Consider the following 15578-nt stretch of genomic DNA (forward strand, 5'->3'; position numbering starts at 1 on the left):
TTCCCTCATCCCCACGTCTTTCCAGCCAAATAACCTTCTGTAAGAAGCCCAAAATGGATAGCTAGCAGTTTGAATAGTGGGTATTTCTGCTTCTTTTCTCCTAATTTCTCATCAAATCGTAGTGTTCTTTGGATTTTCCATGCTGCTCAAGGATAGAGCTGATATTTAATTAACTTGGCCCACATCCTGAAATGTGGAGGCTGCTTTGAGTTACCATCAGATAGTAGCTGGGTATTGAGCTGAAATTACAGCACACTCTCTTAAATACACATCACTTTGTCCAATTTCTTCCCATTCGCCACAGGTAAAGGTGATAATGGATGGATTCAGCTGATTTAGGTTTAATTTTAGGTGTCATTTATTTGCGCCAAGGAAAATAAGTGATAAAGATCAAATAAAATAAATGATGTGTAGGTGTGGTTGGTAGTCCATGGGATTCTATAAAAAACACACCATTAAAAAAAACAATATACAATATATAGGTACAAAAATAAATAAGGTTTGTAAAAGCCTGGTGCTATTGGCTGCTGACCTACTTAATGCAACTTTGTTCTTTGTGCAAAATCGCCTAGCCTGAACTTAAAATCACTCTCCTATACCTTTTATGGTCAGAAAGCTACAGATATCTGTTAAGTGTCTTTTGCCCAGAGGAGAAAAGTAGAGTCCAGAGAATCTAGAAAGGGGACAATGGGGCTGTGGACCAAAAAACACCTCACTGAACCAGCTGACAGAAACGGCAGTCGTGCGGTTAAGGCTGTTTCTGCGGTAAACATGGACTCTTAACAACATGATGAAACTTTGTTGCACCTTGCTGAAAAAGCAAGGGGTGGGTCAAATGAGTCTTCGGTTGCCAAGGAAATGCCCCCCTCCCTGCAAAAGCAGCACACATAGAAATAGAATGATTGAACATGCTTAGAACCTCTAACCCTGGCCATTTATTTTTTACAATATATTTATTGTCAACCCTGGCAATTTGACTGGTACTCTTGCAATAACTGCCTGCAATTGTGATGCAATACTTTCTATGGTAATGTAGAATGTTCATTCAAATGATCTTAACTGATGTGGCTCATGCAATAGAATGTTTGAAAAAATATATATATATAATTTCAGTTGTGTTGACTCAACAAATCACACACTTCCTGTGTTGCTCCTATTGGTACACTTGCAATGGCCGCCAGTCCACCCATTATGTCATGACTTAAATGGGGACGCCCGTTTTATTCATTCTATTTCTATGGAAGCACATGCGGTCAGGAGGAGAGGAGAAGATGTGCGTTTTTGCTATTCGAACGGTTATTACGTTGACTGTGGTCATTTGGCTGGCACATTACCGTCATCTAAAATTCACTGCCCTATCTGTAAGTGCACTGAAGAATGTGCATAGTGTAAGATCAGAAGAACCAGTTATTGTAGGGAACAGCCCCTACCCAGCTTCCTCTCTTCAATCACTAGAACTCCAACTCAACAATGGCACTGTGAGCTTTCAAAGACTGAGCTTTCTCCTGGCTTACACTTCTCCAGTGGAGTTATGCATTCACAATGTGACAAGCCCTGTTGACAGGTTTGAGATCAAGGTGGTGATTTGGGAGGGGCCCATGGGCCATGGTTGCGACGATAATAGGCTGCGGGATGGAGGCTGACAGGGATTGAACCCCCTGCCCCCTGCACCACCCGTGCTTACTCTCACATGGGTTTTTCTCCAGGCAGCAGAAGGCCTGTAAAGACTCTTGATGAGCCCATGCATGGGCAGGGAAGGCCTGCCCTGTGTGGGTAGAGCTGATGTCTCTCTCTGCCCATACACTCGGTTAACCTGGAACTAAAGTCTTGCGTCAGATGCTCGATTTAAGTTCTGGGTCCATACAGTGCTAAGAGAAGAGGGAGAACGAAGATCGGAACCGGAAACAAAGAGCTCCACCCGCTCTCTTTGCAAGTTACGGGCAAGTCTATGCCTAAATGTCCCCTCCCATTTCGAAATTCGAAAGATGTTAACACCTGCAAAATTGTGATTTGCCCAAATAATCAGTGAGGAAAAACTCAAGCACCGGAAGTAATGCTGCTTTATCTCACTCATCTTGTTGTGTCATGACAGCTCTACAAAATAATTTTATGTTTACGTAGTCTTTCCATGAGAGATTATGCTGCCCACCACTACCCACTACCCAGTCCTGTTGGGCTCTGGAGATGGTGAGGAAAGAGGGCCAAGAGACAAATAGACCGACTGACCCCCCCCCCCCACCAGACAGACTGTCATATCAGGGTCACTGACACTGTGGAATCTCGTAGTCTGGCCCATATCCCTCCCTGTTTCAGCCCCCCAACAGAAAGGCCCACTGAACCCAAGTAGGAGTGGAAGAACACTTACCTCCTTGGCAGACAATCTGATTCCATATTGCCTCGCGCAAGGAGCATCATGTAACCTGGACAGCTCTTTTGAAGTAAACATAAAACACTGAGATGATGGAGTGACTATTAGAATTGGGATTGAGCATATCAGACTTGGCAGCGTGTGGAATGTATCTCTGTAATACCTCCCTCAACTCCACAACCGTTCAGGGCCTGGTTTCCAAGGCGGTGCTTTAGAAAGTTGTTCGTCGCTGTGCTGATGGAGCGCTATGTACAAGGCCAGTCAAAGTCCTCTAGTACTCCACTCCCTCTGCCTCATTTTCTCCAGCTAGTCCCTGGGATGAGGGGGAGAAAGGAGGCCAACAGAAGTGCTTTTTCTTCCCCGGCTGATCAGCCTGTTTCCCCCTAGGGCGATGGATCACATAACAAATTCTCCACAGCACGCTGCCTGCGATGCGCTCTGAAAAGGATGCTCCGAACCCCACTAGGAGATGCCTTGTCTGTCGCCTCACTCAAAAAATAGGCTCCAAAATACTGTTGTTATTTTGATGTGAAGATATTGATCTATAAAGAGCTTTTCTGTCATTTCCAGATCTTTTAAACCATTTTGTTCTCTTGCATTGTTCGAGGTGTCATCCAGTCATGTGTGGAGACATGATCACATGCACATTTATACAGACAGCTTCTCCAGCAACGCCACAGTCTGTTCTCATCATGTTCTATGGCAAATAGCTACAGAACAAAGCAAGTCATACATACTGACATTTTGACCAATAATGTCTGTCTCTCTACTCAAAGTTATCTGAATTGAAATGCTATAAAATGACCTCAAAGTAAGAAATGTATTTGAGTGGCTGGTAAGACGTAGTAGGTCCAGCCCTGGACACATTCTCAGACAGACGTTTACACTGTTCCTTTCCAGCAGATAATTACAGATGTGTTCTGCTTTCTGCCCTGCTGACAGCCTCCACCTTTTAGAGGGTGCTGCCCAAGTTGGATGACATCAGGGGCCTGGCAACCGTGCCTTCCAGCAGCAGGCACTAAACCCCCTGGTAAAACAGACTAAACCTGTCAAGGCCGGCTAAGGAAATGGGAACCACTGTAATCAAGGCTTTTCTCACCACCCAGTGCTGCAGTCTAGTACACAGTATTAGAGATTGATCAGACAGTATCCCAAAAGTTGGCATGAGTCCTCTGCATTAGTATCTGAGTCCTCTGGTTTCATTTGCTTTAGTATCTGAGGAAGATCAGGGACCGTAGACAATGCTGTTGGAAGGAAGCATATTTACAATATTAAAATGAGAGGCATGTGATTTAATTATCTTAATCAACCATTACATTTCTGAAGGAGGAGATTGCAGTGCTTTAGAATTAGATCTCATTCAGTTAGGCTTTCAGGGTAGTTAGATGAATCAGAGACAAATTGGGGCATGACTCATTTGTTTTGCACCCACACACTAAAGGTAACCACTCCACCATCCATTAACACAGGCACTTCCTGTCTGAAGGCAAGTGGAGCACATCACTTTCTGTGACCTTCGCCATGTGTCTCGGTTGTAATTCAAATGTGTTAAATCTCAATGGAAGACCAATAGGGAAGTCAACGTTTCTAATCTCAGCCTACAGTACAGTGCATCATGATTAGACCAAGAGTTGTAAATGAATATTGCAGATTATATATATAGAGCGTGTGAAATATTCATCACTGTAATGAAGCTGTGGAAAAAAACATCTATCCCAATAACTAAGAACGCACCAATACAGTTACGTAACAGAACAGAGAGAGGAACGCCAACACAACATCAGTGAGTGAGTGTCTGGAGTTTCTCTATGAAGAAACACCATATAGTGGATTCAGAGCAATGACTCCCAGAGCAATGACACTGCAATCAATCAAACATGCCTTAGATAAGATGACGCAATGACTTGTGTAAAGACTATTTACACAACTACTGCCTATGTACGCAAACCATAATCTTCTGTCTGAGAGAGGCTTAAAAATGAGAGCGGGAAAAATAATACATTAATATGTGGACTGCTGCTAAGTCAGGCTTTTAAAACAAACATATTCACAATCAGGCCATGTAAAGGCTGCAGTGGGGGAAGTTTTGGTGTCACACTGCTGGAGAAACTCATCATAGTGTTCCCTCTGTATGAAACCAAGTAGCGTTTACAGAACCAGCCCAGTCCTACCCCATCATCTGCCTTAATTACCTTCTGGATTAAGGTGCACCTTGCAGTTTAGTGGAAAATGTGCATGTAATTACTTTAATTAGCACTAGGCTATCTTTCGACTTCATTCAATCCTTTTCCACACTTAATGCATATTCAGTAGCTTAGCGAATCAGCATCTCACTTCTTTAAGTGGCCTCGAAGGTGGTTGATGTGCTACAGTATATTTGTACGTTACTTAGTCCAACTAATACTGAATACGAGTCAGGAATTAGGTTTACAAAACTGGAAACATAAGCAAGAATGCCTTTTATGTTGGCCTCAACTGAATACTGATGCAGACAGTCAATGGCAAAGCAGCTGAACATTGATGACCGCCCGGGCATTGAGATGGCAGTCAGTCATTCTGCAGGGCTGTCCGTTAATGTTGAAAATACATAACATTTTGATCTCCAGCACAGAGCAGAATGTGATTGCAGCCTCACCAAGGCAGTTACCACCGCTCAAAGCTAATTTGGCCCCGTTTACCGAGTTCCTCATTGTACTGAACAATGTGTTACCCTTCCGCACTGCTCTGCAAATGGCGGTAATAATATCTATCATCAAGGTCCCATTTGCAGATGTAAAGACATTAGTAATGACCCCTGTACTGGGCAATAGGAGTGATTTTAAAGCCCCAGTGCCAGGAGAAGAGGAGAAGTAGTGGATTTGTCAGAACTGAGCCCTCTCCTGTTGAGGCAGATGATGCCTCATGCTGACTTCAGCCTAGATATGAATACCCACAACCAGAGAGCTTTGAGTTGACCATCCCGGTTCATTTCTATGTCTCAATCTTGTCACCTGGAATCCTTGATCATCATTCATTTATGGCAATAAGTCCGATTTCATACTCGTTTGTGTATCAGTATTCTGTATGACAGAGTCTGATGGGGAATATTGAGTAGTTCGCTCTGAAACCTTAGCCCAGAACCATCTCCAGTGTAGCCCTGAGGTGTCTTTGCCTTTTGTGATCTAATGGATCACTCTTTCTTCTCTATCTTCAGCATCTTCAAACCATTCTGGGACCATGAATGAGGCTTACCTCTCTGCAGGTGTTGTAGCTTAGTGTTATGACTGAGACCACACATTCCTAGCTTCAGTAGCACTAAGTAGGTCCAGGCCTACACTTGGGGCTTTTGGCTCATGTTTCAGATTGACTACATCCCATCAGTGATGAATGTATACATCTAGAATCACTGATTCAGCTTTCACATTTTTTGGCGCAAAGCGCACAAGGCTGGGATTTCAACCACTCAAAGTTTGCCTTAGTGGGGTTGACCATATAATTCTATTGGAGTCAGCCAGCAGTTCCACACATTGATCTGTGGAGGTGGGAACGGCTGATGTTAATAACACATGGAGACCTTCTCCGCTCACTTATCCAGGCAGCAGCAATAATTTACTATGTTGAGTTGGGAGTTTGTGATCAATACATAACTATGATGTCGATATTTTTGAGAGCGAGAGAAAGAGAGAGAGAGAGGAAGGCAGGCAGCAGGCCAACAGGGTTCCTCTCAGGTCAAATGGAGGAGAGAATCATTATGGGATGATGACATCACTGCACACTTCTCTGCCAAAGCCATTGTCTCTCAGTCCACTGCTTTCACCCGCTGAGCCTATGGGACTGCAGACCGCACTCTCTATCATCTCTCTCTCTCTCTTTATCTCACTCTTTATCACTCCCTCTCTATCTCTCTCTTCATATGTGGCTGGCTAGATTGCCGAGCCAACACCAGATAGGCCCAGAACTTTTAGCTCTTTCCCCTAGTCATTTGTCAAAACAATTATGGAAATGAATTCTGACTCAGCCCTCATCGCTCGTGAGAAACTTCACAAGCTGGGGCCCTTTCATTCCCATAGAATGCCTTTCATTGAGGGTATTAAAAGATTAATATTATGTTTATAATGGGAATTGAGCTGGGATCCTGCTGCATAGGCCTTTTATCTCCTTTGAGAGCTTGCCATGCGATTGAGATATGGCACAGCAGTAGAGGTCACAATAGCAAACAAGAAATGCCTGTTGGTTTAGTATTTTCTTGAATAAACCTTTGATTAAAATGTTGTCCTACCTGGCTGGGAACAATGTATTGCATCTGCTCTTGTTTGATGGAGAGCTGGAACGGACAGTCGTACGAGTGATGCCAATAGGAGTCGGTTTAAAAATGAACATTTTCTGAACATATTAAAAACACAGGCAAGTTGGCAAAACGTTTAAGAGATGCACAGTCCTCCCCCGGTTATTCACCCTGGCATATAAAATATGGATACAATTCTCTGAAAAGGGCATTTTATTTTCCATTTCTACTCTATCTTCTTATGACAGGCGTTTTCAAAAGTATTAAAGTGATGAATTATTGACTAGGTTTATCTGGTGACAAAACAAATAGCCTTATTCCGTAAGGCAGCACCCTGCCTGGAGCCAGCACCCTGGATCAGTAGACGGGAGGGAGGATTAAGATTAGGGGGGAATTTCTCATGGCTTTTGAACTGTAAATGTAAAACGTATTTCCCCCCTAAATTCTGTGTGACCAGAAAATCACTTTGTATTCAGATTATCCAGGCTTTCAGTTGGAAGTCATTTTTGGGATTTAAAGGTCAGCCACTCACTTAACTGTCAATCATCTGTCTCATAAGTGGTTTTTTGATTGTTGCAGGAAGTCAAAGTAATGATAAACTTTCAAGGTATCCCTTTTAGTTTGAGGACAATGCTAACACATCCCCACACAGTTTTAACTTTCTTACTGGTGAACATTTACTTTGATCTCCAGCACCCGCTCAAACAATCCATTGGATGTGCGTTTGTTCTATGCTGTCCTTTCTCAACCATCATACTGATGCTCTCTCTGCCTCCCCAAGGTGATCTACGCTCTGAACACCAAGAACGACGAGCACGAGGCGGCCATCCAGACTCTGAAGGAGGCTCACGAGGAGGAGGTGCAGCAGATCCTGTCCGAGACACGGGAAAAGATCATGCAGTACAAGAGTAAGATCAGCGATGAGATGGACCTTAAGCAGCGCATCCAGTCGCTCGAGGAGTCCATGGAGCTGCATGAGCGCATGAAGCGCCAGGCCCTCGCCGAGTTTGAGACCTACCGGCAGCGTGTGGAGGACATGCAGCTCTGCACTGAGGCCCAGCACACACAGCGTGTTGTCACCATGTCCCGTGAGGTGGAGGAGATGCGGCACTCGTTCGAGGAGAAGCTGCGCTCTTTCGGCACGGCGCAGGCCCAGTTTGAGCAGGAGAAGAAGCTGGCCCTGGAGGAGCTAAAGGCCAACCATCGGCAGGAGGTGTCGGAGCTGCTCCGCAGCCACCAAAGCCAGAACCAGAACCACAGCAAGGACCAGGAGAAACTGGGCCAGCTGCACAAGGTGGAGGTGGAGTCCCTGTCGGAGCGTGTGGAGGAGGTGAAGGGGGACAAGAAGAGGCTGGTGGAGGAGTACGAGGCCAAGCTCAACAAGGCCCAAGCCTTCTACGAGCGCGAGCTGGAGGCCATGAAGCGCACGCAGCAGCTCACCGCAGATAACCTGCAGGCCTGGAAGAAGACTGAGGCGGAGCTGCGGAGGGAGTTCCACATGCAGGAGGCAGCGCTGCAGAAGACCCTGGGGAAGCTGCGCTCCGAGCTGCAGAGGGTGCAGGAGGAGGCCCGGGAACATAGGGAGAAGTCCCACAAACTGCAGGCCTCGCTCACTGCAGCCGAGAGCAATATCAAGGTAAGAGAGCCTGTGGAGATACCCAACTGTGGCTTAAACATCCTAATGAAAGAGCCCAAAGCTATTAGTCTTAAAGAGATACATGAGTGAACTTCATAGTAGAGCATATGTAGCATTGATGTTAAATTATCACTGTAATCTTTAAACCCTGTAATCCTTAAACCCAGAAAGCAGTTAATATCTTAATCCTGAAAATCCCATTGTGGTTTAATAGTCATTTAATGAAATGATTAGAAGTTGAAATCAAACTTTGAAGTGCGCAGGATTAAAAAAGTGTAATCCACAGTTTGATCTAAATTTAAGGGTCCATTTAAATTGCCATAATTAGACCTCTTCATCATTCACACTCTCCTAATGTTTAATCATTTTGATTTTTACCAAAAATGCTCCTACCTAGAATGCTCCTCCTACCTAGGGTTACACGATATGGGAAATGTTTTGATCAAATATTGCTGTTGCGATTTGATGTGCGATATAGATAAAAACAGTTGGAATCATATAATTAAGCAAAAAGGCATGAGAACCCGGGGGATTATTGTGTGAAAACTCCCAACTAAGGGCTGTTTTTAGGATGAGGTTATCACACAATAATCCTGGGTTCGAGGGCCGTATTGCTTTTATAAAATGGTTGGCAATATATTTAAAATATTAACATGTTTCATTTCATTTTAATGAGTACATTTGTTTTATTTCATCCTTCCAGCAGACTATATAGTCCGGGCAAAAAAACAGTTCTTAGTTCTGAAGTTGCTAACCAAACAGGCTGGTCGTTAATTCTATTCTCATGTTTTCATCTGTCGTTCATTCTATTCATTCCATGTTGCTATGCTAAACAAATCATTGGCATGTAGCTAGCAACAGAGGTTCAATGATGATGAGAGACAACGATGACGAGATAAATAATTTATAAATAGGCAACAGCCAGCTGATTGTCCAATAAAATATTGCTAGGCTAACGTTACTTCTCCTTTGCTAGCTAGCTAGCTAGCTAGCCAACTAAAGCTAACACACTATCACATCAAGCAGCTGAAATAGCAGCAAACTATGTGCACTTTAGTTTGTTTTACCTTTGGATATATCCAAAGGAATTGCAATAGAAACTTTCTCATTATTCTGATGAATGAATTTGCCTGGCTCAGAGAAGCTGTCAGTCTCGTCACATTCATATGTGTGGCACGGTGGAGATGGCAAAAATAACTTTGCTTTGACTCAGGAAGGAATGTACCCTATAACACTGGTTATTACAGATATTCCCTTTCAGTCAGCCAAAGGCCTAGTCTCTGTAACATGTATTGCTGGATCTTTGTTAGCTACTTTCTCTGAATGTATTTTAATGGATAGCTCCCAGGAGCTCTTCCAGTCAGTTTAGTATGGGACGGGTGCTCAGGTGTGACACGATGATATCAGTCATGCCGCCACAATTTGATTGTTCATTAAGGAAACAAAACAAACTGTGAGGGTGATTAAAGCGTGTCCTCTCCAACTAAACAGCTCATCACACACACACACCAGCAACTGCTCATCAGGGAAATCATACCACACGGACCAATCAGAATGCATCCCCTATCTTACTCCTGACAAGATTTTTATTTTACTTTAGCTAGCATGGTTTGTCTCTCTACAAAACATGCAGATGTTATTTAAAATCAAATGCTTACTTACTAACCTTAACCAACAATGAAGTTTAAGAACTAGAGTTAAGAAAAGATTTACTAAATAAACTGGGCCGTACGCACTACCCTCTGTAGCGCCTTATGGTTGGATGCTGAGCAGTTACCATACCAGGCGGTGATGCAACCGGTCATGATCAGTCCATGATCAGCTCTTTTGTCTTGCTCATGTTGAGGGAGAGGTTGTTGTCCAGGCACCACACTGCCAGGTCTCATCGTTGTCGGTGATCACTGTTGTGACATCAGCACACTTAATGATTGTGTTGGAGTCGTGCTTGGCCACTCAGTTGTGGGTGAACAGGGAGTACAGGAGGGGACTAAGCACACACCCCTGAGGGGCCCCGGTATCTATAAGGATAGATATAAACCGGGCCTTATGAGGGAATGTGGCACTTAAGGCCTAAGATACTTTACAACTCCAAATTAATATTTGGAGATGCACCGAGGCGTTCTTAAATTTAATATCATATTTTAGCTTGAGGACATATAGTCCCAAAATCAAAAACAAGTTCTCCCCACACCGATCCTTCAGAAAAAGGTTTACATTTCAAATTGACATCTTAGTTATTTAGCAGATGCTCTTATCCAGAGCGACTTACAGGAGCTATTAGGGTTAAGTGCCTTGTTTAAAGGGATACTACGGGATTTTGGCAATGAGGCCCTTTATCTACTTCCCCAAAGTCAGATGAACTTGTGGATACCATTTGTATGTGTCTTTCTCCAGTATGAAGTAAGTTAGTAGTTTCGGGAGCCAATGCTAACTAACTTTAGCGCAATAAATGGAAGTTTATGGTTATCTGTTAGCATGCTACGTTAGTCTACTACCTTAGCTTCCTTCATACTGAATACAGAGACATATAAAATGGGGAATTACATAAAAGGCCTCAATGCCAAAATATTCCTTTAAGGGCACATCAACGGATTGTTTTTCATCTAGTCGGCTTAAGGATTCAAACCAGCGACCTTTCGGTTACTGGCCTAATGCTCTTAACCTCTAGGCTACATGCCTCCCTGCTTCCTACTGCCCCACCAGACTAGTCAATATATTTACATATGCATTAGAACTCCACTTCCATATGGACTATATTCCCATGGGAAATGTAAATCTAAGTGACTATTTCATGGCCAGTCCTTGAGAGCAGTAGAGAACATGCACCATACTGTAAAATCTGTCCAATTAAGAATGAAAAGTGGCTAGTTTCTCGAGCTCTACATCTCTACAGAGAGAGTGCAAATGCAGGAAAGAAAAAAAGAGAGCGATGTAGAGAAAGTTAAATGATTATTAGAGCATATGAGTGAGTGAGTGAGTCGTGTATATATATACTGTTTCATTGTTCTGGCAGAGAGAATGAACACGGGTCAGGAAGTTGACCCTGTGTTATGCGTGTCTGTGCCTCAGGAGGGTAAGCTAACCTGTGCTCTGTGTATCTCTGTCTATGCTCCAGGAGTTGAGCAAACAGCTGGACGAGGTGACGCAGGATGCCGAGATCGTGGAGATTCGACAGAAGGAGGCGGAGTGTGAGCTGGAGGCCACCAGAGATCGTGTGCAGCAGCAGGCCACAGAGATCCTCCTCAAAGCCAGTGAGTTAGCATGCCACCCTCCTCCCAAGCCTTTTTATCCTACACTCTACGCTATCCTTCTCTTCCCCTCTTCTTCCCTCCTTTCTCTGTTACAACCCACAGTACCGCACTACCTGAACAACACTAATTAACCACAATTTGAATAATGACCCACAACACTCTTAGTCCAAACTTGATTTCCCCCAACGTTTAAGTCTATGTACAGTTGAAGTCGGAAGTTTACATACACCTTAGCCAAATACATTTAAACTCACTTTTTCACAATTCCTGACATTTATTCCTAGTAAATATTCCCTGTCATAGGTCAATTAGGATCACCACTTTATTTTAAGAATGTGAAATGTCAAAATAATAGTAGAGAGAATGATTTATTTCAGCTTTTATTTCTTTCATCACATTCCCAATGGGTCAGAAGTTTACATACACTCAATTAGTATTTGGTAGCATTGCCTTTTAAATTGTTTAACTTGGGTCAACCGTTTCGGGTAGCCTTCCACAAGCTTCCCACAATAGGGTGAATTTTGGTCCATTCCTCCTTACAGAGCTGGTGTAACTGAGGCATCTCTTTTGCTCACACACGCTTTTTCAGTTCTGCTCACCCATTTTCTATAGAATTGAGGTCAGGGCTTTGTGATGGCCACTCCAATACCATGACTTTGTTGTCCTTAAGCCATTTTGCCACAACTTTGGAAGTATGCTTGGGGTCATTGTCCATGTGGAAGACCCACAAGCTTTAACTTCCTAATTGATGTCTTGAGATGTTTCTTCAATATATCCACGTAATTTTACTCTCTCATGATGCCATCCATTTTGTGAAGTGCACCAGTCCCTCCTGCACCAAAGCACCCCCACAACATGATGCTGTGCTTCAGGGTTGGGATGGTGTTTTTCAGCTTGCAAGCTTTTTCCTCCTCATCGGACCAGAGGACATTTCTCCAAAAAGTACGATCTTTGTCTCCATGTGCAGTTGAATACCGTAGTCTGTTTTTGTTGTTGTTTTTTTACCCCCTTTTTTCTCCCCAATTTCATTGTATCCAATATCCAAGCGATTACAGTCTTGTCTCATCGCTGCATACTCCCATCGGGAGAGGCAAAGAGCCACGAGTCCTCCGAAACACATCACAAGACACCCCAACCAAACCGCACTGCTTCTTGACACAATGCACATCCAACCCGGAAGCCAGCCGCTTCAGAGTACACCAGGCGACCTGGTCAGCGTGCACTGGTCAGCTTGCACTGGTCAGCGTGCACTGGTCAGCGTGCACTGCGCCCGGCCCAACACAGGAGTTGCTTGTGCGCAAAGATATCCCTGCCGGCCAAACTCTCCATAACCCGGACGACGCTGGGCCAATTGTGCGCCGCCCCATGGGCCTCCCGGTCGTGGCCGGCTGCGACAGAGCCTGGGCTCGAACCCAGAATCTCTGGTGGCACAGCTAGCACTGCGATGCAGTGCCTTAGACCACTGCGCCGCCCAGGAGGCACAGTCTTTTTTATGGTGGTTTTGGAGCCGTGGCTTCTTCCTTGCTTAGCGGCTTTCAGGTTGTGTTTATATAGGACTCGTTTTACTATGGATATAGATACTTTTGTACTGGTTTCCTCCAGCATCTTCACAAGGTTCTTTGCTCTTGTTCTGGATTTGATTTGCACTTTTGCACCAAAGTACATTCATCTCTAGGAGACAGAACGCTTCTCCTTCCTGAGCGGTATGAGGGCTGCATGGTCCCATGGTGTTTATACTTGCATACTATTGTTTATACAAATGAACGTGGTACCTTCAGGCGTTTGGAAATTGCTCCCAAGGATGAACCAGACTTGTGGAGGTCTATGATTTTTTTTTCTGAGGTCTTGGCTGATTTCTTTAGATTTTCCCATGATGTCAAGCAAAGAGGCACTGAGTTTGAAGGTAGGCCTTGAAATACATCCACAGGTACACCTCCAATTGACTCAAATGATGTCAATTAGCCTATCAGAAGCTTCTGAAGCCATGACATCTGGAATTTTCCACGCTGTTTAAAGGCACAGTAAACTTCTGACCCACTGGATTTGTGATCCAGTAAATTATAAGTGAAATAATCTGTCTGTCAACAGTCAAAAATGACTTGTCATGCACAAAGTAGATGTCCTAACCAACTTGCCAAAACTATAGTTTGTTAACAAGACATTTGTGGAGAGGTTGAAAAACAAGTTTTATTGACTCCAACCTACGTGTATGTAAATTTCTGACTTCAAATGTATATATCAACAACTTCAAGTCATGAAATATTAAAATAATGTTGGTTAAAAAAGTATTTGCACCAGTTTGCATCAGATATTTTCACAGGTACACAGGCTCAAACCTACTGTATATAGGCTTCCAGCTATTCTCAATTATGTGTCACGCAACTCTTTCCTTTTCACTGGTATGATACATTCCCAGTGGATGGCAGAATGAACCAGAACCCAGATAGACGTTTTTAATTCATTCTGGAGGTAGGTAGCTCCAGCTTCAGCTAGTGTACCTGTTGACAGGAGATTGTGCTGTGACAAATAACTTCTCCGGTATCCCGGCAACAGAGGTCCAGTGTGCTCTGCAGCCTAGCCCCAGCTCTGCTCCGAGACCTCTTCACCACCCCCCCCCCCCCCCCCCCCCCCCTGGCTCTGGAATGTACCCTGATGGGGAGAGGGCTTACATAGACCCCCTCACCTAGCTCTTATCTAGCCCTGCAACATCTGTTGTGGTTCAAATGCCTGTCATACCGTGGTCAAGGTATACATCAAGGACAGAGAGAAAAAAAACTTGTTTGCCTTTGTGTCTGGAATGTTCTGTGGTGCCTATTGTGTAGCTGTGTAGTACTGTATATATCTGCAGCCCCATGTTTGGCATCAGACACAGAGAGGCTGCTGCTGCTGCTGAAAACACTCACCTCTTAGCTGTTGGAGAAACACTTAGAATATTAGCATCACGGCTACTTGGGCTAATCTGAACTGCTGTAACATAACTGTTTAATGGTGAAATGGTGTATCCCTGCATTGATGGTAGTCATGAGCCCAAGGAGGTGAAAGCCGTGTTCAAATTAATTATGCCTAGTTTACGGCGTGCTGCACTTTGTACGGTCTATACTGCAGCCAGCCCTGCTGTATACTCACAGCCATGCCTGTGTGATCTCATTTGATTATTAGTGATGCCTTGCTGCATCAATATTTCATCTGGCAATGAAATACTGGCTCACCGAAACGTCAATGTTTAAACAGTACATTGACCCAGGGCAACTCTCTGTGGTTACACTGCTGTTACAGGTAATGTCATTCTAATAGCCCTGTCTGGCTGGACTGTTTGTCACTGTGTTCTCTCTCTTCATCTCTCTCTATCTCTCTCTCTCTTCCTCTCCTCTGCAGGTCACATTGGCAGCCTGCAAGCCACTCAGATGAACCACGAGGCAGCCATCCGGGACCTGGAGTCTGAGAAGTCTCGTCTGAAGGACAAAGTGGTACGTCTAGAAGAGGAACGCGGGGCCCTGCAGAACAAGTCCCAAGCACTGGACGACAGGCAGAGGCAACAAATTCTCTCCCTGGAGAAGGTGAGCCTTCAGGGGTGTGGAGGGAACTGTATTTCTGCCACTGGAGCCTGGAGTTGTCTGAGGACAGACTCTTATTCTGCACCAGCTCCTCTAAAGAGAAAATATTAGGTTTGAACGTGTTTACAACAGATCACCCCAGTTAAACACTCCTCACTGCTTTACTGGCCATCAGCTGCTGCAGGGCCTAAATCCACCCCTCCATGTTTAATTCACTACTAGTGCTGAGCGATTAGTGCTTTGTGAGGTCGGTTTGACTATTAAAAAATTATCACGGTTTTCGATTTGTGTTTCAATAAAAAAAAAAAAACATTAAATGCGTTATCAAATAATGACATTAAAATTATTTTAGAGGTTCCCTCAGCCATCACCTGCCTTCTTCCTGACAGTGGGTTGAATGCTGTAACAACACAGAATTAAACTATATGAGCCCCTTGATGGTAGTGAATGCCCATTACTGCTGGACACTTATTAAACCATCATTTATTCACTTACTTTACTTACT

The 15578-nt window shown here is 44.0% G+C and overlaps 1 protein-coding gene across 18 annotated transcripts in view; it reads left to right on the forward strand.

The window, feature by feature from the left end:
* LOC110529583 (protein FAM184A) overlaps positions 1-15578 on the forward strand; it is a 110708-nt gene that overhangs the window by 35152 nt on the left and 59978 nt on the right. For all 18 annotated transcript variants that reach the window (XM_036985007.2, XM_036985012.2, XM_036985010.2 and 15 more), the window contains 3 exons: positions 7414-8268; positions 11384-11519; positions 14895-15076. In XM_036985007.2, coding sequence (XP_036840902.1) covers positions 7414-8268; positions 11384-11519; positions 14895-15076 — 1173 coding nt within the window. The remainder of the gene's footprint in view (positions 1-7413; positions 8269-11383; positions 11520-14894; positions 15077-15578) is intronic.

Source organism: Oncorhynchus mykiss, chromosome 8 (genome assembly GCF_057628025.1).
Source record: "Oncorhynchus mykiss isolate SJ-2025 chromosome 8, ASM5762802v1, whole genome shotgun sequence".
In the NCBI taxonomy this organism is placed as follows: Eukaryota; Metazoa; Chordata; class Actinopteri; order Salmoniformes; family Salmonidae; genus Oncorhynchus; species Oncorhynchus mykiss.